At 39.9% G+C, this 26,844-nt stretch overlaps 1 protein-coding gene across 19 annotated transcripts in view; it reads right to left on the minus strand.

Moving 5' to 3' along the window:
- ST6GALNAC3 (ST6 N-acetylgalactosaminide alpha-2,6-sialyltransferase 3) overlaps nucleotides 1-26,844 on the minus strand; it is a 561,430-nt gene that overhangs the window by 162,336 nt on the left and 372,250 nt on the right. Inside the window, exon 4 of one of the 19 annotated variants that reach the window (XM_074376223.1) lies at nucleotides 6,627-16,190. The exons of 17 other annotated variants lie outside the window; for them this stretch is intronic. In XM_074376223.1, the coding sequence (XP_074232324.1) occupies nucleotides 16,169-16,190 (22 nt within the window). In that variant the 3' untranslated portion in view covers nucleotides 6,627-16,168. One more of the 19 variants, XM_074376221.1, reaches the window with a different exon arrangement.

Below are 26,844 nucleotides of genomic sequence, written 5' to 3' on the forward strand. Positions count from 1 at the left end.
AAAGGGTGTGAGTTGTTACCCTGCCCTTGGCTTGCCTGGTAAAGACACTCGGGCTTTCTGTATTCTCCCATTTCAGATGAGCCCTCCTCTGGGGAGAGTGAGGACACTAAGAGACAATAAGAGACTGCCCATGTTGAGGAGGTGCTGAATGGACTCCCTTGTCTTCCATTGGAAATATGAAGATGGAGAGAAAGAGAGAGATCAGTATTCATCTCCTAAGATTATGGGCTTTGATGCAGACAATCTTAGCTTTGAATCTACCAATCCTCGCTGGGCAGCTTTAGGCAAGTTACTTAAACTCTCTGACCCCTAGCTGCCTCCTCTCTAAAATGGGAAATGAATACCTACCTGCCAGGTAAGGGAGAGAATTTTAGAGACAATACATGTAAGGCACTTAGCAGAGTAACTGGAGCAGAATGTGAACTCCATAAATGCTAGCTTTCCTTCTGTATCTCCTAAATCCTTTATAAGGACCAGGCTTAGTTTTGCTTCTTCACCTTAGTGAAAGCGAACAGCCACAGATTAACCTCCCATCACGGTTTGGCTTCATGTTTTTGAAGTTAAGCAATACCATTTCTCTCACCCTCTTCCACTGGGGCCCAGATTTTCCAGCCTTGGACATGACCATGGCCCTCTTCAGAGCCCTCCTCTCATCCTCTTCATTTCTCTTCTTTGTGGAGCAACAGACTGGGCAATGGGCTCTGCTCTCAAAGACCAAGGAGACGCAACAGGCACAGGGACAACAGACTTCCTTCCCCTGGCCCACCTCTGCCCCCCCCCCCCCCAAGGCTGCCCACAGGTACACCTCACCCCCAACCAGGACCTGGAGAGTCCCTTTCTTTGAATTCATGTGGTGTCAGTGACTCCTCATTTCCTACCATTCCAGATACTGTAGCTCCCCTTCCTCAGAGAATCCTAAATTACAGTTATTAATGCTCCTGACTAGGTCCCCTGAAGAAAGCAGACCATCTGGTACCTCTGGCGAGGTTTCAAATTGTAATTGTTAAAAAATGAATCCCCCCAAATAAATTAAAAATAAAGGAACAAATATCAAACTTTTCAGTTCTTCACCCATGTGAAGAAGGCAGATGGCAGAATGGCCCCAGCGCTGGAGAAAGCTCCCACCTGAGGCCACAGAGCAGTCAGCCTTAAAGGGCAGTGACTTCAGGATGCAGACATATGGAGAGGTCATTTGTTTCTCATTTACCCAACAGATAAGAATATGGAAATAGTCTCAGTCCATTTGTTTGATAGGCCTCCTAAGCCAGTGATAAACAAATCAATACAATTAGTTTTGGCTCATCATCATTAAGGAAACTTCACTGCTGGGACCTAATTTAATTGTACCTCTTGCTTCACAGGAAAGGAAACCTCTGGAGATGGGTGGCTTCTCTTGGGGTTGTAGTGGTGTGGTAAGGGGTGGGGTGGCTCAGTGTCTGTATGACTCCTTGAGAACAGTGTGCATATGTAAGACACAGCTGGGGTCTGCCCAGGATGCTTCTAAGTGCTCCTGCTACAAGTTCCTGGGAATTCATTTGAGCAAATCTGCATTCTGTGTGAAGCGCAGATATAACAATGCTAACAAATTGAAACAATGAATAAAGGTTAAAATGAGGATGTCTAATCCAGAAATGAAATCAAACCAGAAGCCAGAATGCCTGGTGTGAGTCCTCCACATCCCTCTGTGATAGTGACAGAGTTACAGAGCTGCCTTTTGCCCCAGCTTTTCCAGCTGTCTCTGGCACATTACGGCTAATAGGCAGCTAATTACTCTGCAAACAAGACCTGTGAACTCAGTGTTGCTTGTACAAAGCACTCTTTGGACCAAAGCTAGTTCTTCATAGACTTAAAGGTCTGTCTACATCTCAGATGGATTATTTCGTATGGACGAGGACCCATTTCACATCTTTCCACTTCCTCCCCTCACTTCCAAGTAGAACGCATCTTTAAACGTTAAAGAGATGGTTGTCCAATTAGAATAGTTGAAATTTTGATTTGGAAGTGATCTTAGAAATATCTGTGTGGCCAAAATCCTAAGTTTCAAATTAGGAAACTAAGGCACCGAGTAGCCAACTTATTTGCCTAGGTTACCCAGCAGGATGTGGACAGTTTGGTACTTGAATCTAAAACTCCGTTGGAGGGTTCCCTCTGATACAGCCTAACAAGTCCCTATTTCCAAAATTCCCTGCTAAGGGAGACAAAAAACAAAATGTTTTAAAAGTTGAATTTACTCTTAACTTGTAGTCCTTTCCCACTGGGTTCCACAGAGATCATCAATGAAGAAAAATTATTTGTCCAAGATTAATGCAGCTTCTAGCGCACAGGAGCCAGTAATCAATTAAATTTTTGGAATTGACTTCATATCTCTTTCCTTTTCTAAGTACAGTGAGATACATGTTGATTTAAAAATCCATATTTAAACATATGTATATTACAACTTGGAGGTGAGTTACCTGAAAGTCTCCTGACCTTCATCAGACTGTGATGTGAGAAATAATTTTTTTTATTAAGCTAGTATAATACAGGGACTGATTGTTACAGTACATAGCATTATGTAACCTGACAAATACGCAAGACTTTTCACATCATTGTTTGAGATTATAAAGGTAGCCATAGCATAGCTTCCAATCAGAGAAAGAAATTCTCCCCTAAGCACCTGACTAATTCATATGCAACAATATTATGACAAGTATACTGTGATTTTTAGCACCCTTCTCTAACAATAGCAAAATTAACTCCTTCTGTTATTCAGAAGGAGTATTTATTCACTCCACTTTCTAACACTAGTAAAAATGTTTATTAAGTAAGTACCTAACACACACACAATACATGCACTCTGTGAAGGTTAATCTTATGTGTCAACTTGACCAGGCCTCAGGGTGCCCCCAAATTTGGTTGAACATAAATCAGTAGACTGGGTAAAGCAGACTGCCCACTTCAATCACCCTAATGTGGGTGGGCCCCATCTGATCAGTTGAAGGGCTGAACAGAAATAAAAGAATGATCCTCTTGTGAGTAAGAAGAAACTCCCCCTGTCTTTGTATTCAATATTGGCTCTTCTCGGGCTTTGGGCCTGTAGGCCCTTGGAATGGAGCTACACATTATTGGCTCTCCTGGGTCTCCCATCTGCCAACTGCAGATCTTGGGACTTGTCAGCCTCCGTATCACGAGAGCCAATTCCTTATAATAAACCGTATATATATATTCTATCCTTTTGGCTGTGTTTCTCTGAAGAATTCTAACACAGGCCCAATGAGTGTTTGTAAATGAACAAATCGATTAGAAAACTTAATTCAAGAGACTTGACAGGACCAAAATTTCTTCCAAGAAAGAAAAACAACTTGACGTAAAAACAGGATTCTCCAGTAGAATGTCAGAAATGAGACAGTAGATATTTAAGCTGGTATGGGTCCTAGAAAGCATAGGAAGTGATTGAGATCCCACTTAGGCCTCAAAATGGATGGGAAATGTATTCAGAAAATGGAACTAGAGCTGTGTTCAGAAATCCTACCACCAAGATTGAGTCTAGGTTGTGATAAACACCAAGACATTTTGACGGATATTCTACTATGTGAAAAACACCATAGAGCTGCAGAGATTTACAGAGATATGAACATAGACCCTACTAAGGGCCTGGGCAGAGATGAAAAAGGAGATCTGGTAAGAAAGAGGGGCAGATCTGGAGGAGTGGGACAGCTACATGCACCTGCTCATACGCTCTGAGGAAATGGCCCTGCACCCATGCAAGATTTTCAGATTGTGCAGATTCATGGTAATCTGCTGTCAATTTGAAAAGTTCTGAATGACCAAATCCAACATCTCTTCTTTTAACACACATGGTAAAAGAACAATGTGGGCCAAATAAATAAACAATACATGTTAAACCTGTTTTGAAATCAGAATACACCATACAATAAAAAGACAGAACTGATACCAAATGTTTGCACTGTCTTTTATTCTGAAAAGCTGGAAACACACCTATATATGTTATCTCATTCAAAGCAGGGACACAGGTATTCCTTTTGGTCAGTTCAGAAAGGCTCACATTTTAGAAAACTAGAAGCTTTCAAAATAACAGGGCACATTTGAGAAATAATCAAAATCAGGAACCAATATTTAAGAGATATTAACAGAAAATCGGGAGTAAAAGGTAGGTTTGAGCAGAGACACCAGGGAGCTGACGAGGTGACAGCTGTAGTTTCCGTCTTTCTTTCAAACTAAAATCATCTTTCTACCTCTGGTACCCCCTAAATTCTCTTGCTGTACAAGTCCCACTCCAAAGTCAGTTTTCTAGTGTTGTCCCCCTGTCAGTTTCTCTCCGCCTCTCTAGGTGTGCCCCATGCCCTGAGTCTTTCAGACTTCGCCAGATCTAGATGGCACAATCTACCTCTCGAGCCACCTGAAAAACTTCCAGCACAATAGTTTTTATAACAGATATTCTTTACTTCCAACGACAGCATTCAGTTTTGAAAAGTTGCTGAATGATATAAGCAATTGAAAACAATCTAAAATTGAACTTAATATGGAATAAAATGATATATAAAAGTAGGTCTACTGGTATTTTAGAAAAAAGTCAACAAATTTAAGACAATGTCAACTCTCCGCTCCACATACCCAGCCCATCCCCTCACAGGCCCAGCCTTCAGGGGGAAGTAAGCGAATAGGGTTATAGACAATCCCAGGGCACCAGGGTGACTCTCCTTGCAGGAAAATCAGCTAGTTGGTGGAACAGGTGATGAAACATGGCTGATGAATGACATTATACTGACATTACTCTGCATCAGATGTGCAGTAACCCAAAACTTCTCAAACTCCTGTGCTTACTACTCTTACATATGTATTTACCACCCCATGCAAATCTCCCCCTTCTGCATTCTCTTGAGCTCATCTAGATTCCAGCTCAGGGTTTCCTTGGGGGTGGCTTATACTGTACTCTAGGTGGTCCTATACCATGGACTACTTTCATGCCCAAATTAGGTTTGCATAACTATTTCCTTGTATTATCATGGTGTTACAACACGGTGGGTAGTTTGGTTTCCTAAGACACTTTGTATAGTATGGGTGTGACTTAGTGTTTGTGACACGTGGCTGCAAATCAGTTTTCTTTCAAATCACTCTAAGCTTTTATTATCCAATAATCAGGTATCTAGTTTGCAATAATAGATAATGTTTTTTCTTTTTAATTTTTACTAAGCTCTTATTTTTAGGTCTGTATTTTGGTTTCCTTTTGATGTAAGACTCTTTTTCTCACTTAAGCCTACTTATTCTAAAGCATCATTAAATCTACTATTTTATTTTACTTCCCATTAATTATGTGTTTTATTTACTCAGTGTAAGGATCTCTTGGTAATTCTGTAGGCCTATAGAACACCAATAAAATTATTCCTATTTATTAACTCACTGGGCCTCCAGTCCATTCTTAGAAGGGCAATGAGTTAACTCACTGGGAGGGAAAGAGCAAAGATCATGGAACGAGAAACCCTAACTAGCCACAGTGCAGGTTACTAACTTGTCTGAACCTTAGTTTACTCATCAAATAGGAATAATAATTTATGCTGCAAATGCCATGGGATAGTTGTATACATTAAATTGTATACTCGTATCAAGATGTCAAATTGGAAGTTTTGGTTGAACACTCAGCTTTTGTAGATAAGATACCAAAATGATTTATGAGATAAACGAGCCTCCTGGATTTGAAAAGGAGACAACTAAAACCAACCACATAATCTTAAGTGAGTTGGCTATGCAGAATATAAGAGGTTTGAGGCAGGAATTTGAGTGGGAACTTCTTCAGCAAGAGCCTTCCCCAAAGGGGTGTTTACCCCTTCACATCCAATCAAGTGAAAGAAACTTTGACAAGACCACTTGGAAACTTGGTCTGTGTTCCCTGTATGGGACATGTAGTGAACTGGCATCCAACATCCAGTAGCAACAATGATCTGAGAAGTGTCTCTCAGAGTTTCCTAGGGCAAAAGTTGTAAGAGCATGCACCTTAGATTAAACATAGGCCATGTAAACAAAGGAACCAGAATAAGGTTGTGTTAGTCCCATTGTATTCAATAGGGCCTTTGAGATGGGAAAACTCCCCAAATAGAAGCTGGGGGTGGACCTTTTACCCTCAAAGGGAAATGAATCATCACCTGTATCAGGAGAACTGTGCACTTGAGTGGTTCCCATCACTGAGCGCCGTGGGGAGTCCCAAGAACCCATGAAAGTGTTCCGTGAGGAAGAGTGTTAATCGGCCAGGCCCAGGGGGCATGAGGCCAGCCTGTAGCAGAAGTGGCCCTTTAAGAGCTTGCCTCTCCGCCTTACCTCTTGCTCCAATTCCAAATGGTCTATAAATAGCAGCAGGCTAGTGCGGAGAGAAGCAAGAGTGGAAAAGAAACCAAATGCATCACATTTTCAGGCTGTGGGCCCACTGGGAGCACAGACAGTGGCTGTAATTTTGAATGAAGTTGGCAGGTTTGACTATTACACGGGACTGGACATTTCAAGTACCAAACTGTGATAGTATTTTGTTACCTAAAGTGACCAGAATATTTTTTATTACTTAAGAAATATCAGAAAACTCATGGGTATAGCCAAGCTGAGGTTTCATGCAGCGGTGGAAAAGAAACTGAAAATACTTTAAAGAGAGAGGTGACAAAATAATTTTATTATTATAGTCCACAAGTCATCAGTTTTCAAGGCACTTACAATATACACACTATATACATATATAAATATATATACTATATAATATTATGCTAAAAAAATTGAAGTCTCTACAGAGACAGCAACATAAAATAGATGAGAACTTCTAAGGCCAACCCATCATGTCCAGATTTTCAAAAAACAGTTCTTTGATCCTAGAATTTAATCCCCACTCTGAGAATCTGAGAGGGTCCAGAGTGCAGAGCAAGGGAGAAAAGGGGTGAAGGAATTTCATCAGAAAGCTCTGGCTTTGCTGAATCTCTCTCCCCGCTTCTACCCCAAGTCTGGTGAGGGGATCTTCAAACCATCACTGGGAGATCCGTAGGCTGTGTTTCCCGGTCAGTAGTTAGAGAAGACTCATGCCTAACTAACCCGTGACTAACCAGGCTGCCCTCTCCGAGTCAACCAAGGGAGGGATATGAATGTTTCCCATGGAGCAGATGAGGTTCACATGGGATAGAGAGAGAAGTGTGGGGTTTTCTTACATTATCCCTAAGAAGTCTGCCTAGAAGACTCACACCACGGATATGTACCCTCCAGCTCCTAAGGGCTGAGAAAAGAGCCACAGGAGACCATCTAGACTAGAATATGCTTAAGAACATGCTTAGGATAAGGGTCCAGAAGAAGGGGCCCGGGGAGAACCTCTGAAGGGCCCACGAAACCTGCCTCAACCAGGCAGGTCACCTTGAACCACCTGCCAGACTCAGAAAACTAATAGCAAGTGGAGCTAAGGTACTGCCCCCTTAACTTCCCTCCCATCTCATCCAAGCCTGAGCTGAGGTGATCTGAAACAGCAGTTATAAGGTGAGGAAAGAGATGAGCAAAGGAGAGCAGAGAAAGGGCCTAAGCCCATGGGCCCTTCTCGGACTGCACGGCTGCACCTGGGGCAGGTGAGAAGACTGAACCTTAACTCAAGTTCAGAGTTTTGATTATTCCATAGAACTGGAAATCACAGTTACTGAATTGAGACTGTGTTTGTGACTTCAAGGCATTTTAGAACCGTTTTACCCATGAGTGAGCAGAGGAATTATGGAGCCTACTAGAATTTTCATCCAGGAGCAGAGAAAAAGAATCCCTTTCCAAAAAAAAAAAAAAAAAAAAAAAGTAAAAGGATGGTAGAAAACAAAATTTGCACTTGATTGTATAATAATCAGCAATAATATACTACAATGGCTAGAACAGTCCTGGCATATAGTAGGTACTCAACAAACATTTATTCATTGAATAAATGAATAACAAGTTAGTTTCCCATATATATATGGATGGACACACATGCAAACACACACACCAGCAGCTCTGGAAACCATAAAGCTTCCTGTAGCAATACTTCCAAATAAATACATTGTAATAGTAATTATTAATGGTGGTAGTTTCCAATTCCCTGCAATCTTGATAAGCAAGGGTTGCCATGGAAAGCATTCATCCATTCACCACCCATCCAGTCACTAATTTAGTGCTGACAAAACAACTGCTTCCTTCCAGGTACCATGATGGGCAGTGGAGATATAACAATGATGCAGCTCCTGTCTTTACAGATCTCACTGTTCAAAAGGGGAAGACAGATAAGCAAACAAACAATTGTTCTCAGAAAGCTTGAAATTTTGACTGGGGCGGATGAGAAAGCAGAAGAAAGATGATTGCAAAACAGCCCATGAGTGGAATTTGCCTGGGCCTGCTGAGTTCAGGCCAGCTCCTGGCCTGCATAAAGGGCAGCGTGGGCTGGGGAAACAGCAGACCCAGCAAAGAACAAGAAGGGGCAGAGGCGCCAAACAGGCACTTTGCTGTCTTCACAAACGTGTGTAGCACTGGTTCTGGAAGCAGGAGCCAGGTGGTGTTACAGAATCACGGACACATGGCAGGTGTTAGCATGGGCTAGAATGGATGGCTGGGGGAGTACAGGGGCCAAAGGCCAGAATGCCTCGTAAATTGCCTTACATTGCCTTGCATTCATTTATGCAGTCATTCATTCAGTAAGTAGTTATTAAGTGTTGGCTCTGGGCCAGCCCATATGCTCTGGGATGGGGGCTCTGGAGAAGTGTCCACGGGAAGCCCACCCTGGTCTTCCTGTTCCTTAGCTACCTCTTCTTGTCAGGGCTTCCTGTTTTACCGCTTTCTTAGCAATTAAGAACACAGGCTTGGAACGAACCCTATCTGAATTTTGTCTAGGTGACTCCAGTCAAGTTATTTAATTCCTCTGAACCTCATTTTCCTCAGGGGTGGAAATACTATAGTAAAAGTGCCTCCTTGGAGAGCTGTTGAGTGGATTCAATGAGACAATGCACGTGAAGGAACTGGCGCATTTCCTTGCATGCAGGAAGGCCTGGATAAAGGTTAGCTATTTATCATGACCATTCTCTTCATTTCTTTTCTGCTCTGCTCCCTGGGAAATTGGGCACTTTATTCTACTCACTACAAATGCTGTGGTTAAAATATTCCTGCTTTGTGAAGCCATTTAATATTGGCATGTGGGATATCTCCTCTTTTTTCCTCTTAATCAGTGTTATTGTTAACAACTCAGAAGCAACACAGTGATTATGACTCAGAAAGAAGTGAAATCTCAGGGGCTCATAACCTTTCAGAAAATGAAAGCTCTCTTGGGCTGCATTTCCGCATGCTAGCTCTTACTGCAAAGGTGAGTTTTGTGTGCGAGTGTGTGAAGAAAATTTGATAAAATTCTCTTTGACAAATTTCTGAGTTATTGGAGCATGAAAAAAGGTGTTTCTCATCCCTTGAAAGAAATTCTAGGTGCCTTTTTCAGTGCATGAATATCTCAATAAGCAGCTTGATTTTAAAATGTCAAACTTGCCACAGAACTTGGTTCTTGGGTAGGACAAACGCCTTTGATTTGTTTGAAGAAATTTGATTTGGAAATAGCCAAGTGATTAGTTGTCAGGACTAAAGCTTTGAAGTCAGAGTATGGATTTCTATTATAGGCCCTTGCAGAGCCCCAGACATTTGCATGTAAAATATTTCTAGAACTTTTGCATATGCTTAGATATTAAAATAAGCACGCTTAATGCATTTATAAGATCCCATCTGTCACATACACAATGCACTTTAAAACGCTACCCAATGAGGAAATATCATCTTGTTGTTTAACCTTGATCAAACAGGAGAACGAGCACAGTGCTGATGAAATATGATGGCTGAAGTCCTAAATGCACAGTTGTATTTAATTCTGTACATTGTGCATCAGGGATGCTGTTAAATAACGGCTCTTATGAGATCGCCATTTGAAAGAGACTCAAGAATGTGGAGCAGAACCAAAGAGAGTCAAGAATCATTCAAGCACAAAAACAGAAGCCCAAAAAGGACCTTGGAACATCCAGTCCCCTCCTGAGGTTACAGATCTGCGGGATGTTAGGGTGGGGGGAGACCCACAGGAGATCACCTACTCTGAACCATTCATTTTACAAAATCAGGAAATTGGGGTCCAAATTAGTTTGTTAAAACCTTATTTGTGCTGTTCTTTCAGATATTCAGAAAATTCTACAACTTGCTCTAGCAACAAATTCGTGTGCTTAATCATCAGGAAGCTGCAACTACCTTAATTTTCTCCAATTAGGCCTATTTTCTTGATGTATGTGGATTTAAAATAACAGTACACCATACATCTCTGTTAGTGACTAATGTTAGAACATGACGCTATGACAAAATGTTAGAAATTGGATATAATTAATCCAGAGATGAGAAAACTCACAGAGGACCTAACCAGAGTTTTTCAACAGATTCGCAGTTACAACAGAAATATATGTATATGTGATACATATGATGATGTAGCATCCGAAGGGTTAAAAGTGAGAGCTTGGAGCAGAGGATGTAAATCCAAGCTCTGTCCCTTACAAATTGTGAAAATGGGCAAATTATCTTCTCTAGGTCTCTATTTCTTTATAGATAATACCAATGGATAGTATTGAAATAATGTGTCAAAAAAAGGACTCAGAAGAGTGTCTAGCCCATTTAAACACTCACTATATGATGTTTTGATTACTGTTACTGTTATATACTATATTTGCAGGGTAATAAAAAAGGGAGCGATTACCTTTTATCATTACCTTTATTATCTCTAACATGTTATTTAAGCTTTATGTTATTTTAAGCTGTGTACACACATAAGACTTTACTGCTATAGAGTTTGAATGACTAGTATTTGGGGTAGGGCTGAGGGAACTCTTAAACAGATTACAGGAGGATTTTTTTCCTCCTTCTTCCTCAGACATCAGTGGTGTGACAGCGGCTAGAGGTACTGTGTATCCCATGCAGTGGAACAGACTAGGTGACATTTTAGTATTTTTTACCGTGCTTTCCTAATCTTTGTCTATCCAACATCATCTTTGAATTCCATCCTATTTTCTTTGTTTCATGAAGTATTCAATTCACTCAAAAGAAACTTAAGAACAGATATAGAAAGCCACACATACAAGGCTTGTGTCCAATCTCAAGATCCAGTTATAAGAAAGAGCTATTATTTTTATCTTTTTTTCAGAAACACAGAAGATAAGTCCTGCCTGTTATCACTAGAGACTCTAATTTATCTGGGTAAAATGAATTCTAAATGATTATTGATAGTGGTAACTCTTATGCAAATCTATTTTGGATCGGTAGTTGAATGTTAATTTGCACCATAATGAAAAGCAAATCCTCTAAATTCTCACTCTTGTTATTTAATACAAATTGATGTCACAACATGACCCAGTAAAGAAAAAAAAATATCTTTCTCTATTACTTCTATTTGTTAGTTTCACACATTTAATTATAGACGTAGGAGCTGTCAGTTTTGTTGCTTTTATTAACCAACAACTACAGAAAACATCAGTACTTCAGGTCAGTAAGTTATGTTAAAAAATGTGATTTTTTTTTACAGGTGGATTGACCAGTAAAATGATAATTTGGATAATAGTGTTTGACACTCAGAAACTCAGGGGAGTCCTTACAGGCCAAGGAGGGGTAGCCAGGATCTTGTTTGATTGTATGATGTTATGTGAAGTTGGGGGAAAAAAGAAGAATGTTGACTTTGTCTCTACATTCCAATAACCCCCTCCAAAACTGATTTCCTGGAGTAAGCTTTTCTGATGATATGAAGATCTGTGTGGAGTGGGCAGTGTTTCAGTTCTGCTGTATGTCTCCAGAACAACATTTTAAGCATATCGATACTGTGCTGGGGAGGGTATTATGAATTAGTGAACAAGAGAAAGGGCTACAGACACAAATCTGACCATACAGAGAAGAAAGTCAACCAGAGAAAAGAAACCTAGAGCCACATGGCTGGGAAAATAATGGTGCTGGGAGTATCTTCATCTTAGAGCAGGAAAAACATTTCCTGTTCATTTCATGTCATCTTCTCTCATGGGTATTAAAAGCCCATCCTTTGTCTGAAGGGAGCTAGAGATACTGGGCTGTATAGCAAGGAACCTGACTTCACTGAGGAGTTGAAGTCTTTCTAGAAATTACCTATAATAGATCAGCCATAACAGAAAAGCCTGCATATCAAACATGGGACTGGTATTGGTTTTACCTGGGATTCCAAAAAATTTCCTGAGAAAGTAAACCAAAAGGGCCTCCAGAAATCAGAAAAGGATGTGCTTGCAAAAGCGCAAGACAGGTGGTCTACATCCAGTGAAGAAACTTCCCTACCCCAAACAAAATAACTTTTGACCACATGACATGCAGTTTAAAAGGAAATTAGCCCAGACCAGAGAAACAGAATAGGATCAGATGAGGTTAGGGGATGAAACACGCAGAGAGGGTAAGAATGAGAGATCATCCTCCACAGTGAGTAGCAGGGCCTGCAGGAAGAAGCAGCCACAGCTCCCTGTTCACCACTCCCCTCTACAGACCCTTCCAAAAAGGACCATGCTATGGATCAGTCTGGTTCAAAGACATCTTCCTTGGCCACAGGCTCATGTAGGCTTCCAATGCTGAACACAAGTGATAAAGGACAGAGCCCATGAAAGAGCAGTATCTTCAGAACAAGGTATGGAGTAAAATGATGAGAGACCTTGTCTTTCATGTTCATTCTTTGTCGCTTGTACTTAGGAGAATGTCTGGCACATGAGAACTACTCAATAAATCTGTGTTGGGTGGATGAATGACTGAATGAAGCGGTGAGTGGAGGTTGGAGCGTGTTCTGTCTGTGACTTTCGCCTTGAGAATAGATAGAGCAAAGGGCCCCAGGAAAGCTGGGAGAGGCAGACCGAGCCAGCTCTGTCATACGCAGTAGGACAAGTGTGCTCAGGCTCTCTCCACCTTGAGCTGTTTCTCTTCCCTGATAAACGTGCTCTTCCTGAGCCAGCTTTCATCCCCTATCAGATGTGCATGATACCAAAGGCCTGGGTTCAGTGTAGGCTAAGGGTAAATGGAACAAAAGAAACTGCTTGCCCTAATCTGCTCCAGGCTCTATGTTTTACCAAGATCAAGCCAGCCCAAGGGCACTCTGCTGGTCTAGCCTGGCTCCCACAGGACCAGGACCTCAGCTAAGGTGCCACTCAGACAGTGGGTCACAATTCCATCTGCCTCTTTTAACATAAAATATTGGATTCACCAAAAATAGGCTTGATTAAAACATGAGACAATATTTTGGAGTACTTAAAAATATTTCTCCTTTTTCTCTTTGTAGTCAATGGAAAGTAGAAAGATAGGACAAAGAGAAGTGAGAAAGACACTACTGGCGTTTCTGAGAAAGCATCTTGGAACACAAGTCAGAAAAGAAAAGCTCAGGATAATCCTAGATCATGGCTTCCAGGAGAATATTTCTCTCCTGGGTCCACAGAGAGACAGGAGCCAAGGCAGGTGCAGAAGCTGAAAGAGACACTAACCACTGATGAGGATTTCCCTTCCACTGGTTGATTAAAAATGCCCTGCAAACCCCTCATCGTGAAGGGATATTCAAGCTACTTGCATGCAGCACAGATAGATCTGAGGGCGGCCAATGGTCTGGGCTAACCAGCTGTTCATTTTCATAAAGGGCAACATGATTTTCAGTTTAGGGTTTTAATGACAGCTTGTGCCTGATGCCATAAAACCCTGTATCCAAACTGCTCCTCTGAGGAGGAGAAAGAAATTTGTGCAAAGCACAAGGATGTTGTTCAGAACTAATGTGCTGAATGGTCTCCAGTCCTGAAAATCATACCTAAGCTTATTGCATCTCAATGATGGCCCTGTTCCAACAAGGAAAGCAATTAACAGTCTTATTTAAGCTGATGTATGTCTGAATCAGAATATTTTCTCATTCTTTTTTTTCAATACTTATCGGCATAAGGACCCCAGTAACAAACAATACAAATTTACACTAAAGCAGGGTTCTGTGAACGACAGTCTATGGGTTAAATTCAACCAGTGTCCTGTTTTCATATGTGCTAAGAATGGTTTGTATATTTTTAAAGAATTGTATAAAATAACAGAAAAGAAAATGAGATAGAGATCATATGTGACCAGCAAGGCAAAAATATTTACTGTCTCATCTTTCACAGAAAAAGTTTGCCGAATCCTGCAACAGAACATTGTTTATTTTCTTTCATCCAAAATTATGAATAATGAAATAAGGAGGATCCAGCATGTCAGTTTTGGTTTGCCTGAAAATTTACAAAGATTCTGTGAAACAACAGACTCTGTCCCCTAAGAGGGAAATCTTACAGATACATATACATTACAAGTGACCTGTTATTATATAATATATTAAACAATCGTCACATTTAAATCACTGACTGAATACACTCAGACTGTATTTCCTTATGTTATAAACATTTCCGAAAAATTACCTGAGTGATGGGACAAAAATGACAAATTAGCACTAATTCTAATGACTATAGGAACCACCCACTGGGCCCTTACCAGATTAAGTGCTTCACATCCAATATTCCACTGATTTTCAAACAACACCCTGAGCCAGGTACTCTCCTCATTTTACAGATGAGGGGACTGAGGCTCACAGGGGTTAATGGCATGTCCAAGCCTCATGCTCAGTAGTGATGGGACAAGGATTTGAAGTCCATTCTAACTAACTGCAGAGCATAAGCAATAATCTTTATACTATAGAATCTCTACACAATACTGGCTCGCTTAGAAGAGATGCAGTATACTTGATTTTTCACTCTTTTTTGAGCAACCTGGCAAATGGGAAGTCGTAATATTGCCTGCTAAGTGGATTGCAGCTTCCTCCCCTGCACACAGACACAGCCGTCCTGCTCAAGACACAAAAGCGCCCTTTCTGAAGGTTTAATAATCCATAAAAGGAAAGCATCTCTTGTCCTTTCTTTGTGATTTAAAAAGCTGAGGTTAGGGTTTCTCATTTTCATTTCAAGGGAGAAGTTTTGAACGATGATCATTTTAGTTGAGTGTGTGTGTTGGGTTTCTTATTTTCACTCAAGCAGTGCAGCCTTCCTGAGGTGAAACGAAAGTAAGACGCAATCCCATAGGACACTACGTTGCTTTTTTTCCCTCACATGTGACCTCTCCCTCTTCTTTATTTCTCCCTTCTGCTGGATGGCTCCACCTTTGCTACTGAATATGGGAGAGAGAAGTCAGAAAACACCCTTTAGGCTGGGACAGGAGGGAAGGAGAGCTGGTTGCATCTTTTTGTTTGACACCACTAACAGCTCCAGCCCCGACTAGGTCCTCAGTTTTCGGCCTGTGTCTCTAGCTGCTACTGGAACACGTTTACAGGGAATTTGTGCTGTCATCAAAAATAACAACTGCAAACTGGACTTACCTTCCTCAAGAATCCAGTTCTTTATCTAGACATACTGCTGTCCAGATAAACATTATTTCCCAGAAGTAGCATTTCATAATAATCTTTTTTTATTTTCTCCTCTGCACCCCCATCCAATCACCAGGTCACACTGAACATGGCCACCTAATTTTCCCCCACTTCTCTTTCCATATTTGCCAGCTCATCTCCTGATTATGTCCAAGGGCTTTTCATTTGACCCTCTGCCTTGAGACTCTACCCCTTCACATCTTACTGCAGCGTAACAGACCTCTCAAAATTCAGAGGCTTAAAGTGATAACCACCATTTATCTGCTGATTCAAGGGAAGGGGACAGACTCCATTTCTTGATGGGAAAAGTGACAAAATAATATTGCAAAGGGCACGTAGGGTGGGAAGGCTTTTTATGTGACCATCACAACAAGATAAAATCCACAGTCTAGCACTTATGTTTCCACGTTAATGGATTCCGGTCTACTCTAAAACAGAATGGTCAGTCCTATACAAGTGAATTTCATATACATAACTATATTCAAGGACAGATTAGGTGGCACAGGGATAGGATCTAACCCAACTAGAGAAGTCTACCTTCCTAATAGCATTGCAAATTTGTAAGAAAGAGAAAGATGATGCAATAAATCAAGAAAAGTATGGATATAAGCAATAATTTATTTGTGGTGAAGAATCTTTTTTTTGGGTGGAAAATTATTTTAAATTCTTAACTTTGTACTGTAGACCACAGTCACTTTCAAATGGTTCCCCTTAGGCTTGTCATCCCCTGGAAATGTTTCGCCTGTGGAAGCAAACATGACTGTCTCACTTTGTGAGCACAATTTCTTATCATATCAGAATTCTCACTCCTTTTGTCAGACTATCCATTCTGGCCGGTGTCATCTTGTCTCCAGAAGTTACTGCTGTGCAACTACTTCATTTATCAGCCCTACTCCATTCCTCACTCCTGCCACTTCTTTTCTCCCTCCAGATGAGCTTGTTCCTATTTCACAAAGACAACCAGCTATTAGTCATGAATGCCCTCAACTTTCTGCTCCCCACAACAAACATATGCATCCTTAACTTTGCCCCTCCTTGTTAACTTCACCCTAGACTCCGCCTTAGAAAACAAGAAGCCCCTTCTATCCCAGGTTGATCCAACCATCCACCTCTTCTCTGAGTTCCATCCTGCCTCATCTTCTGTAATATTATCCCATCAACCAATCCCTAACTTTTTTATATCTTCAACCCCTCACTCACTGAGAACCATTTCTTTTCCTCCAGCATATAAAATATTCATCTATCACCTATCTGGAATAAACTTCTTAAACTTTGCCCCCTATCTGACTATGACCTCATTTTCTCTCAGAGTTTGGGCTGGACCTTGGGCAGTTCAGCTCCAGAGCCTGTGGACTCACTCATCAGTCTTTATTGACACAACCATTCATGCTGTTCAGCCCACTGCAGTCTGGCTTCTGCCTTCACTGCTTCCCTGAAACTGATCCCACAAAATCACCAAGGCCGTGCTAGTTGCCAGTTTCAATTGATACCTTTTGGCTCTCATCTAAGGTGGTTAACAAATTATTCAGGAAGAGGAAGAATAAAACTGAAAAGAAAAGAAAGAGGGCAGAGACTTTCCATCTCTTGCTCAACTGGGAGGGCAAACCATGGGAAACCTTGCCCTTGTCTGACGTGGCTGAGATAAAGAAAATGAATCTTTTCTCCAACTCTTCAATGGCTTATGTATTTTAGAACACATTTTTACATGGAAACATCTGAAATGTTAGTCAGTTCAGATCACAAACTCACAAATAAAGGCAAGGGCTCATTACACTTGCAAGTGACCCCACAAATCAAGCGTTTACCTTGTTAAACACCAATTTTGCTCGAGCCGTTGAATACTCTTACTAACACCTGCACAGAACATGGGCCTGCAAAGCCCTGTGGCTTTTAGAAGAACTTCATAACTCAGCTTCTTAATAACTGGTCAGTAGTGTTGGCATGTGCAGCTATTGAAAAAGGTCCCGCTTATTAAAAAAAATAATACCCTTAATCTTGTTCAAGTTTGAAAACAGAACTTCTTAAAAAAATTGTTTGGAAATAAATATAATGACAACAAAAAGTTTCAAAAATGATGCCAAAAGCATGAAGAATGTAAAACCAAGGGGAAATAGTTCATTCTTAGATATTTGAATATTTTTTCATTTCTGTCTCATTTAGATAATGTTTCAACAAATGTATATTGAATGTTAAGTGCATGCGTGTTGCCCTACTCTGTGCAGAGAGATTTGAGAGAAAACAGGCCCTACTCGCCTAGGCTTTGCGTGCTAGTGCTCGCTGTATGTGCAAACCGGCGAACCTTTGTTCATTCATGAGGCACGTGCTGACTGCCCTCGATGGGTGGGTATATCACTGCCTTTAAGGATCCCACTTTCTGAATGTCCAGATGAAAATGAAGGAAGGAAACAGATACAGGAAATCTTAGAAGGCAAGCCACCACTTTATGAACATTACTCAAAAACAATGAAAGAAGGAGGACTAGGAAGTTAGAAAAGCATTATGAGCAATAAGATAAGATAAATAAGAGTGTGAGTTGTCTTTTCCTATTAAAAGGAACCAGGACTTCTTGGATAAATGGTTAGGGCAGACTATGTACAAGATGAGTCTGACATACTTTGTCATAAAAGAAGCAAAGACCACTAGAAACATGTCAAAAAGACTCAATAACCAACTTTATGACGTTTCCACCAGCCAAAGATGGGAAAATTCAGCTTCAATAAGGAAATACTTCTCACAGAGTGAGATAAATATGCATAAATCCATTCATTAATAATATTTATTAATTATCAAAATTGATCACCTGCAAAGGATGGTAAATTAAAAAAAAAGAACCCCACTTTCAATGAGCTTATAGATCACTAGAGAAAAAGACAAGAACACCGTGAATAATAACACACAGTAGGAAAAATATTTTTAAACACTTAGAACAGCTATAAGCACACAGCAAGCACCTGATAAATGTGTGTTAGATAAATGGTAAGTGCTATAGTATCAGTTCATGTTAAGTGCTGTAAATATTAGAATAAGGAACCCTGTGGGTGTTTCATAAGAACAGCGTTTGAACGGGACCTGAAAGAGATTCAGACCACCACTGACAGGCATGGAAAAAGATGCTCCAGGGCCGAGGCACAAAGGCAGGAAAGCCTAACAGATATGTGACCAGTTGCTTTTGCCAGGATTAAAAGGTTAACCAAGGAATAGTATTTTAGTCAATAGGTAATAAGGACAGAAACATTACTGAGGAGTGGTAAGACAGGATTAAAACTTTGACTTAAGAAGGTGAACTGGTAACGGGGTATTAACGTAGATTGGAGAGGTGAGATTCTCAGAGGGAAAGAAACCAAGGCATGCTTGTCTTTCCATCAATAACTCACACGAGGCCTGGCTATCAGTATGTACAGTGGATATCTGTCATCTGCTTACAGCATCCAGTCGCGGCTTCTGGTAAAAGCATCTGAGCAGCATCATCCCTGCCCCATGCTCAACCCAGCTGTTTGCAGCTGATCCCAGCTCCAGGGGAGAACAGTTATCTCAGGCAAAACCCTGGCCTCAGTAATGAGTTCTTGAAATGAACATGTGACCCAGCTCGAACTAAAGAGACCAGATGATCAGATTTTATCCAAATTCTCAGAAAAGAAAACCCTTTATTTATTTATTTTTTTCTATTGGATTTAGGTAAGCACAAGGGAAAAACCTGTTTGAAAATAGACAACACAGAAAAAAGTGTATTTATGTTTGTGATATAATAATTTCTTAAGTTGTTTAAGCCATTTTCAGCTGGAATTTTCATCTAACTTACAAATAAAAAGCATCTTGACTGATATAGTAAGAGCTTTACTTAACGAATAAGCATAAAAACGGGTGATTGGTTTTAAAAGCAGGAATAGATGTGGTGGGAGAAGAGACCAGTCTTTGGTTAGACTGTCTACCATTTCATGTCCCACCCCTAGATGCCAACAGTCAGTTAGTTTCACTTGGAACCTCTTTTGCCCATGAACTATGATTCATTTCTACCCAACCATATTATATATGTTTCTATCAAGTCAATCACAGAGAATCACAGTACTAGGCACACAGTAGCCATGCAATAAACCCTTTGCTTGATTTGTTGCGGAACCTAAGCTTTAGAGAGAAAAAAAAATCAAGAAAGCTCCTGTTTCCAAAAAAATAGTATAGTTTTGCTGCAAGTAAAAAGAGATTAAAGCTGGAAATGCCACTTGGCTGGCTCAATAATCTCCGCTGGGCAAATGCTACAGAAGCAAGAGGGGCCATTTTCATTAGTGCTCACCTGGAGCAATGGCTCCAGTAAAACACACACACAAAAATCACATACCTGTCAGAACATTTCAAACTTTTTTCATTCTAGGAGTTTACTACAAACTGGTCACGGCCACTCTGTATTCCCATGGTGGCATTACATTGCCAAGGCTTTGGCTGTTCTGAAATAAAGTAACTGCTCTCCTCTGCCTCACCTGTCATTAAATTGGTGGGCTTTATACATCATTCATAAGCCTCCTGGTGTTATTTATTGTGAATCTCTCTGGCTCAAGTCACATTTAAGCAACATACTAAGAAACAAGTGTTCCAGCCACTAAAAAAAATTTATATAAGAAGAGAAATGATTTAAAGCATGTTCTGGATTCAGCTTCCCTTAATACAGTTAACTGGATTAGCTGCCAGGTATATGTCTCTTTGTGAATTGTTTGATAAATTTGTGACTCTCTCCCCCCAAGGTTTCTGAATTGAATTCATTCCACATTTACTGAGTGCGTTCAATATTTACTGAGCGCCTATAGTATCCAAGAAACTGGGCTGGATCCTGGGACAATCCACTGTTTTGTACTATTAGATATCATCCCTCAAATCTGTAAGAAAGTAACAAAAATGTAAATGATGGGGACATGAAGGAGGAAACAGGAGGAGATGCAGTGTGTTAGGGCAGCAATAGACAGGGAAGAAGTCTTTCAACAGTAGTCTTTTGTTAGAAGAAAAAAAAACCCAACAGTTTGGGCTAACCCCCAGGCTAAATCATTGCAACACACAACTAGAGGAACATAAAAGAAACAGATACAATAATTGTTTCCTGCATAGATAACATTATTTTACTACCTAGCTAATAATATTATAATAATCAATGAGTTATGAGGCTTTCTCTTTTATACTACTAAGGCAGAAAAGGCAACGAGTCTTCATCTCCAGATACAGTGGTCAGGGAAAGACTATTATTTTTCATGGGTGATGCCAGAGTATCTCCTTTCCTTCCTTCTTCCCTCTCTTGATTCCTTCATCCTCTCCTTCTTTTCTCTATTTCATAAATATTTACTCAAAACTACTAAAAAGTTAAGAAGAAATTTCCATAGTTTTTGCTATCGTCAAATTAGATTGATTGGAAACTCCTGGAATTCCATAGTCCCTCAACCTCAAATGATAGGAGTCTAGATCCGCCAGTATAACAAGTGAAGACAAAATCTTTTGGTTAAAAAAAAAAAAAAGAATAAAGAATAGGAACAAAACTATAACTAAACTCCCCATTTATCAGTGCTTTTAGATGGGTGGGTGAAAGCAGTAGCCTTGAGAGTTTACATCACTTCGTTAACTGCAGGGCTGGCATATTCAGCGATGAGAAGCTGACAAATCTAGGGGCAAATCTCCCTCAATATATTCAATATATTCACAACCAAAAAAAAAAAAAATACAACACTGCAGGGTGTTCTATTAAGTGAGATTCAAGGCTAGAGGATTTTTTTTGTTTCTTACTGTACGAACCCAGAAGGCTAACAACAGGTTCCTCGATGTTATCCAAGGAACTATTTAAATCATAAGCACTAAACAATCGGAGGTAAAGGCTTTATCTAGTTGCTAACCAGGACTTAAGTGAGGGTCTTTTCTGCATGCTACATTCATGTTTTAAAGATTTTATGAACTCAAGACTTGTCACAAATGGGCAAACTGAGCTAAACACATCCTCATTCACTGCCTACTATTGTAGAGCCGAAAAGAAGGAGGCTGGAAGGAGGGCAGGGACGAAGGGAGGGAGGGGGAGTGGGAGAAAGGAAGGACTGATTGATTCCAGTGTATAGAACACTATCATTTTAGCGAAAAAGATGTTCAGAAAAAAGGAAAGAAAAATATTAGAGTGTCAGCAAGAGCTTGCATAAACATAAACACCAATATATGGCATTTCAATGCAAGCTACTCACCAGTCGAGTTACATAAAAAAGCAAATGACCTTATCTGCACACCACTGTAGACATTCAGTCAATTGATGCAATCAAAATTGCATCTTATTTCATTTTATTTTAATTCATATGTTACCTCTTTCTAAAATTGTTTCAGTCATCAGTTCAATCACTACATATTTGAGTACTTGTATTAAACTCAATTTAAGAAAAACAATGTTTACAAACAACTTTCTCCTAATTAAGGCAGAAGAAAATTGGAGAAGATGGGTATAGAGAATAGAGAATTGATTGCCTGCTACTCTACTTCTCAGATGACCACTATTGACAAGTTTATATCTTTTTAATTTCTTTTTTCTTATGAGCAAAAGTGTAAAAATTGGAGTCATCTTCTATGCATTGTTTTATATCTCACTTTTTTCACATAACTTTACTGTTGAAATTTACTTGAGTAATAGATATTTTTCTACTTTGCTTTCAATGCCCATTTAATATAAAAGTCCATAATATGACTAGAACATGCTTTCCTTAACCAATCTTTGTTATTGGGTATTTAGGTTTTTTCCAACAGGTCTTTTTCCTTGGATGCTTTTAGGTCTGATTCAAGTCTGGCACAGATGTTTCCTTTTCTTTCTATCTTTTTTTTTTTTTTTTTTTTTTTAAAGTAGGGGAGGTAATTAGGTTTTTATTTATTTAACGGAGATACTGGGGATTAAACCTAGGACCTTGTGGCAGGGATATTTTCATATTCCCTTTCTATCCTATGGTTCTTTGGGATAGAGCCCCTCCCACAAAGCCTATTTAACCCACCATATATGAATTTTTCAGTTCATGGCCACAAGCTACACTGCTGCAATATGTTAAAAAAAAATGACTTCTGTCTAAATTATCCAATGAGATATTCTTACTACAGGCACCATCATTTAGAACCCCAAAAAGAACAAGAATAGGAGGTTTCATTATCATGGAAAGATGTCTAACTCTTCTGTTTACCTATTTGGTTTCCCCTTTGCTTAAATTTCATCATTAAATGTAAAGGATTTTCCAAATCCTTGACACTTTCAGGCCACAAAGTCTTATATTTGAACAACTACAGGTATCTTAGCAAATTTCCAATAAAAAAGTAAAACCTTTCTCATTAATATTAATCTTTACAGTTAAGTAGTTTTTAGATCCTAATTATTGTTAAATGCAAAGCAACACTATAAAACAAAAATGAAATTTAAAAGCTAAATCTGAACACATTTTACCAAATTACATTTCTTCATATGCATGCAATAATTTCATATCCTCATAAATGAGTTTTCACTAAGCCATATATCATAAAAGTTTACATGTCACCAGTTAGACTTCATGTATATGAATCCACATAGATTTTTCAAAATTTAAAGAGTCTCAGTTGTTGAGTGCTTGAGTTGTTTCTAACTGTTCACTAATATAAAAAATTGTGCAGTGAACATCTTAGCTTTTTTATTCTTCCAAGTGATTTCTTCAGGCTAAATTACCAGAAGTGTAAATTCAGTATCACAGCATACAGACACTTCAATGTATGACAAAATGCTTTTCAAAGCAATTATGTTGTTACCAATAGGATGTGAGTTCTGCAGTTTCCCCAGCATTGTACCAGCAGTGACTGTTACACTTTTCAAAAGGAATTCTAATTGATGGATATAAAGTGATCACTGGTCATGGTTTTTAACCTGTGTGTTTCTAAGGGCTGCTCTCTCCAGAGCTATGTGCAGGATTCTCACTTGGTGAGCAGGCAGTCAGAACAAACAGATACATAAATAAAATGGGTCACTCCAGAGCAATTTTGGATCATTAAGACATCCCTCCTCTTCCAAATAAAAGATGATCTAGGGAGTTGACACAAGTTTGTATCTCCTTATCTCAGAGTTGGTGTCATCATCACAATGATTTAACCCAACTATTTGAAACTGAAGGTCAAGTTTTTCTGGAGACTAACAATATTCAACTTAGATTTATTTGATATTAGGGCTATTATAAACTATGACAGGGAGAAATGTTTGTTATGACACTATTTATTTTTATATGAGCATCCTTTATACCAAGAGTCATAAAACATTTTACAGTGATACATAAGCTAATGGTCCTTGTAGAATGCTGATTTTTCAATGTTTGTTTAACTTGGGATGAAAAATTGGTTGTTTTATTTTCTGGCAGGTAACAGCTGACTTTCCAACAACTATGTTAAAGAAAATAATCCCAGAGGTTCAGAAAGACCATAGAATCGGAACATCATGATTTACCCTCTCCTGGTGCGTCACACAGAACTGGGGAAATGCGACACTGTGGTGAAGACAAAGGAGGAGAGAAAAAGAATAGGAAAAAACAGCAGCCTTCATCAACGGGGAAAATCTGTCAACCAAGGAATATCTGTTCCCAAAAGAAGAGAAAAACACTCTCCTGTCTGTCCCCAGTGAGCGTGCAACTCCTCAGCTGCTTTCAGTGTATGTCTGATATAACATTTAAATGATAAAGTAAGACAATTTGAAGTTCATCATATCAAATACAGCAACGGCTCCCCAAGGAACAAGAAAGAAGAATCAACGGCTGTACTGCTGAATGCTTTAGGCCGGTAGTAGTATTTCCATAAATTAAATTTAAAACTGGCTGGCTTGCTTTCTTTTGCTCTTTCATTGAAGTCAAAACATCATAACTCCCCATCGAGATGATACTGACAGTTTTCAGATAGACTGCTTGGCTTTCTCTTTTCTTTTAGCCTCAGTTCCTCATCTTAGTGCAGACACTCTGGGAAATGCTTGCTTTCAAGGAAATAAAGGGTAGGTATGGTTCTTCTAAAACCACACAGACGTGACTCAGCTGGTCAGTGGTAAAGCCTTTGATTCTCCAAGGACACAAGTTCAAAATCTGGAATCAGGAGAAAGTCTCAAAGGGTTGTAGGGCAGATGACTCAAAATCTAAAATGCAGGCAATTCAGTGTTTCTTATTCACCTGAGGGTTTCCAAGGTCCTTTACTAATATATAATTCATTTATTCCTCCTCCTTCTCCCTCAAACTCCATGCTCTCTCCTCTTTTACCACTTGAAGGGAGGAAATCGATCCCAATCAGATTTTTTTTTCAATTTATAGAATGCCTGCATTTTAAAAAATGTTTGAAACTTTGATTAGATCAAATACGAAGGCAGATGAGGTATCTGGCAAAGTTGATGGTGAAAACAAAGAGGCTTTGGGGGATGGAATGGTGGAAAGAATGCTTCTGAGTTAGATGAGGCTGAGTTCAAATCTTAGTTCTGAAGCTAACTGTGCAATCGTGAACAAGTCACTTACCCTCTTTAACTCCCAGCTTCCCCAACTATAAGATGTAATTTAGAGCTACCTCATAGGTTAACTATAATGACTAAACAGGACAATAATATAAAGTTTCTAACAGGATGCCTGTCTGGTACAATGCCTGGCACACAACAGACAATGAGTAAATGGCCGCTGGTTCTGCTATTGCTTTTGCCAGGGAATTAAATTATCACCCCATCCTTTTTCATTCTTCCCTGAGAACGCATGCCATCACCCAACTAGGACTCACAAACTAGGGGTTGGTGGCAAATTATTTAGCGCAGTGATCAGTTCTCTCACTCTTCCACAAGGCTCTTCCTCCCAGGATACTTCCCACAAAGCCTAGTGAACCAGGTGATTAACAATAAAGGCTATGACTGCTTCATGAGTCTTGATCAACATCACCCACAATCACAAGTATTTATTGAGCTTTTCAAGCATCTGTTGGATAGAAATAAAATATATTTGTAGGAACCAGAGGTTGTGGTTTTAAATATCTTTCCATATTGATTAATAAGACAGCTTCCTGGAAACATATAAAACTAAATAAGTCTTTTGAAATTGTTTCAACTGTGTCTGTCAGAAAATTAGCTAAGGCATAACAGGGGAACTGGAAGGGCTTAAAGGAAAGCATTAGCGTGAAAGTGCTGCTCAGGCAAGACAAACGACGCTGAAGGGATGATTTAGAAAGATGCGGGCAGGGTAGAGAAGCCACAGCTACATGCTGTACCCCAGGCCTGGTAGCAGTGAGGTGCTGGAGGAACAGGAGCAGGGGGAGTGGTCCCTGGAACACAGACACAGAAACAACCGTGTAAGGAGAGTGCCTGAAGGGAGCTAGGATTCTCGGTACAGCAGCAGAGCCTGCCGGGCATGACCTTGCAAAGAGGGAGCGGAGATACTAAATACTCTACCTCTCTCTTCTTCCTCCCCCTGACCTCCTGCTGGCGCAGCCACTGGCTAAACCCAACCAGAGAACAGACATCAAGAGAGCCCTGGGCTGCAATCCATGTGGGCCAACCTCCCAGGGCAGAGAGCAAGGTGAAGGTCATAGAATGGGCCTGGAAGGGCAAATGGAGGACCTTCAGTCTACCCATAGACCCAGACAAGATGAAACCAAGTCTTAAAGTGGGAAAGCTCCTAGACCAGATGATTCTTTGCAGCAGGGATTGTATCTTGCCACTTTGTAACCCTCTTGTCCAACAATCACTTTGCTCAGAATAAGCACTCGCCAAATGTTTGTTTTTGGAAGAGCAGTATTGCTTGGGTATTCACTTCAGTATTGGATTTTTTTCAAGAAGAACATTTTCAATTTGCTGCTAAACCTATCAAAAGCTTGTCTCTGCAGAGTCATAGAGAAATATGAAAATAGACAAAGTGACAAAAGTTTGGCATGTGAAGTCAAAACTGTCTTATCGCCAATGAGCCGTGCAAGGCAGCTCTGCACATGAATGCTTTCCGCAGCAAAGTCTGGCTCCCTCAGAGCAAGCTGAAGTTTAAATCCTATATTAATGCTATTGACTGATATAAATGGAGCCCCACAATTTACCTAAAGCAGCAGTGCTTTCAGGTTAACGTTTGGAGGAGCACATTTAAGGGGTACAAAATGAAATAATTCTGTGAATCTCAAAGTTAAGCCTCCACTATTAAATTTTTTTAAACTTTCAGTGTTTTTCCTATTAAAATTCTCCATGGTACTTTTATTTTTGATCAGACAATGTTAAAATAATTGTACTGGGATTAAACTTCCTAAACCTTGGCCATAATTTTCACAAAAGCTGACTAAATATAAAACTTTAGGAACTGTTTAAGCAGGACAAGTGATGTTTGGTCACAAGTCACACATTGGGATGTCATTAAGGACAGTGTATTTCAAACAGTAAGCAATAAACTTCACATAGCAAT

Source organism: Camelus bactrianus, chromosome 13, assembly GCF_048773025.1.
Source record: "Camelus bactrianus isolate YW-2024 breed Bactrian camel chromosome 13, ASM4877302v1, whole genome shotgun sequence".
NCBI lineage: Eukaryota > Metazoa > Chordata > Mammalia > Artiodactyla > Camelidae > Camelus > Camelus bactrianus.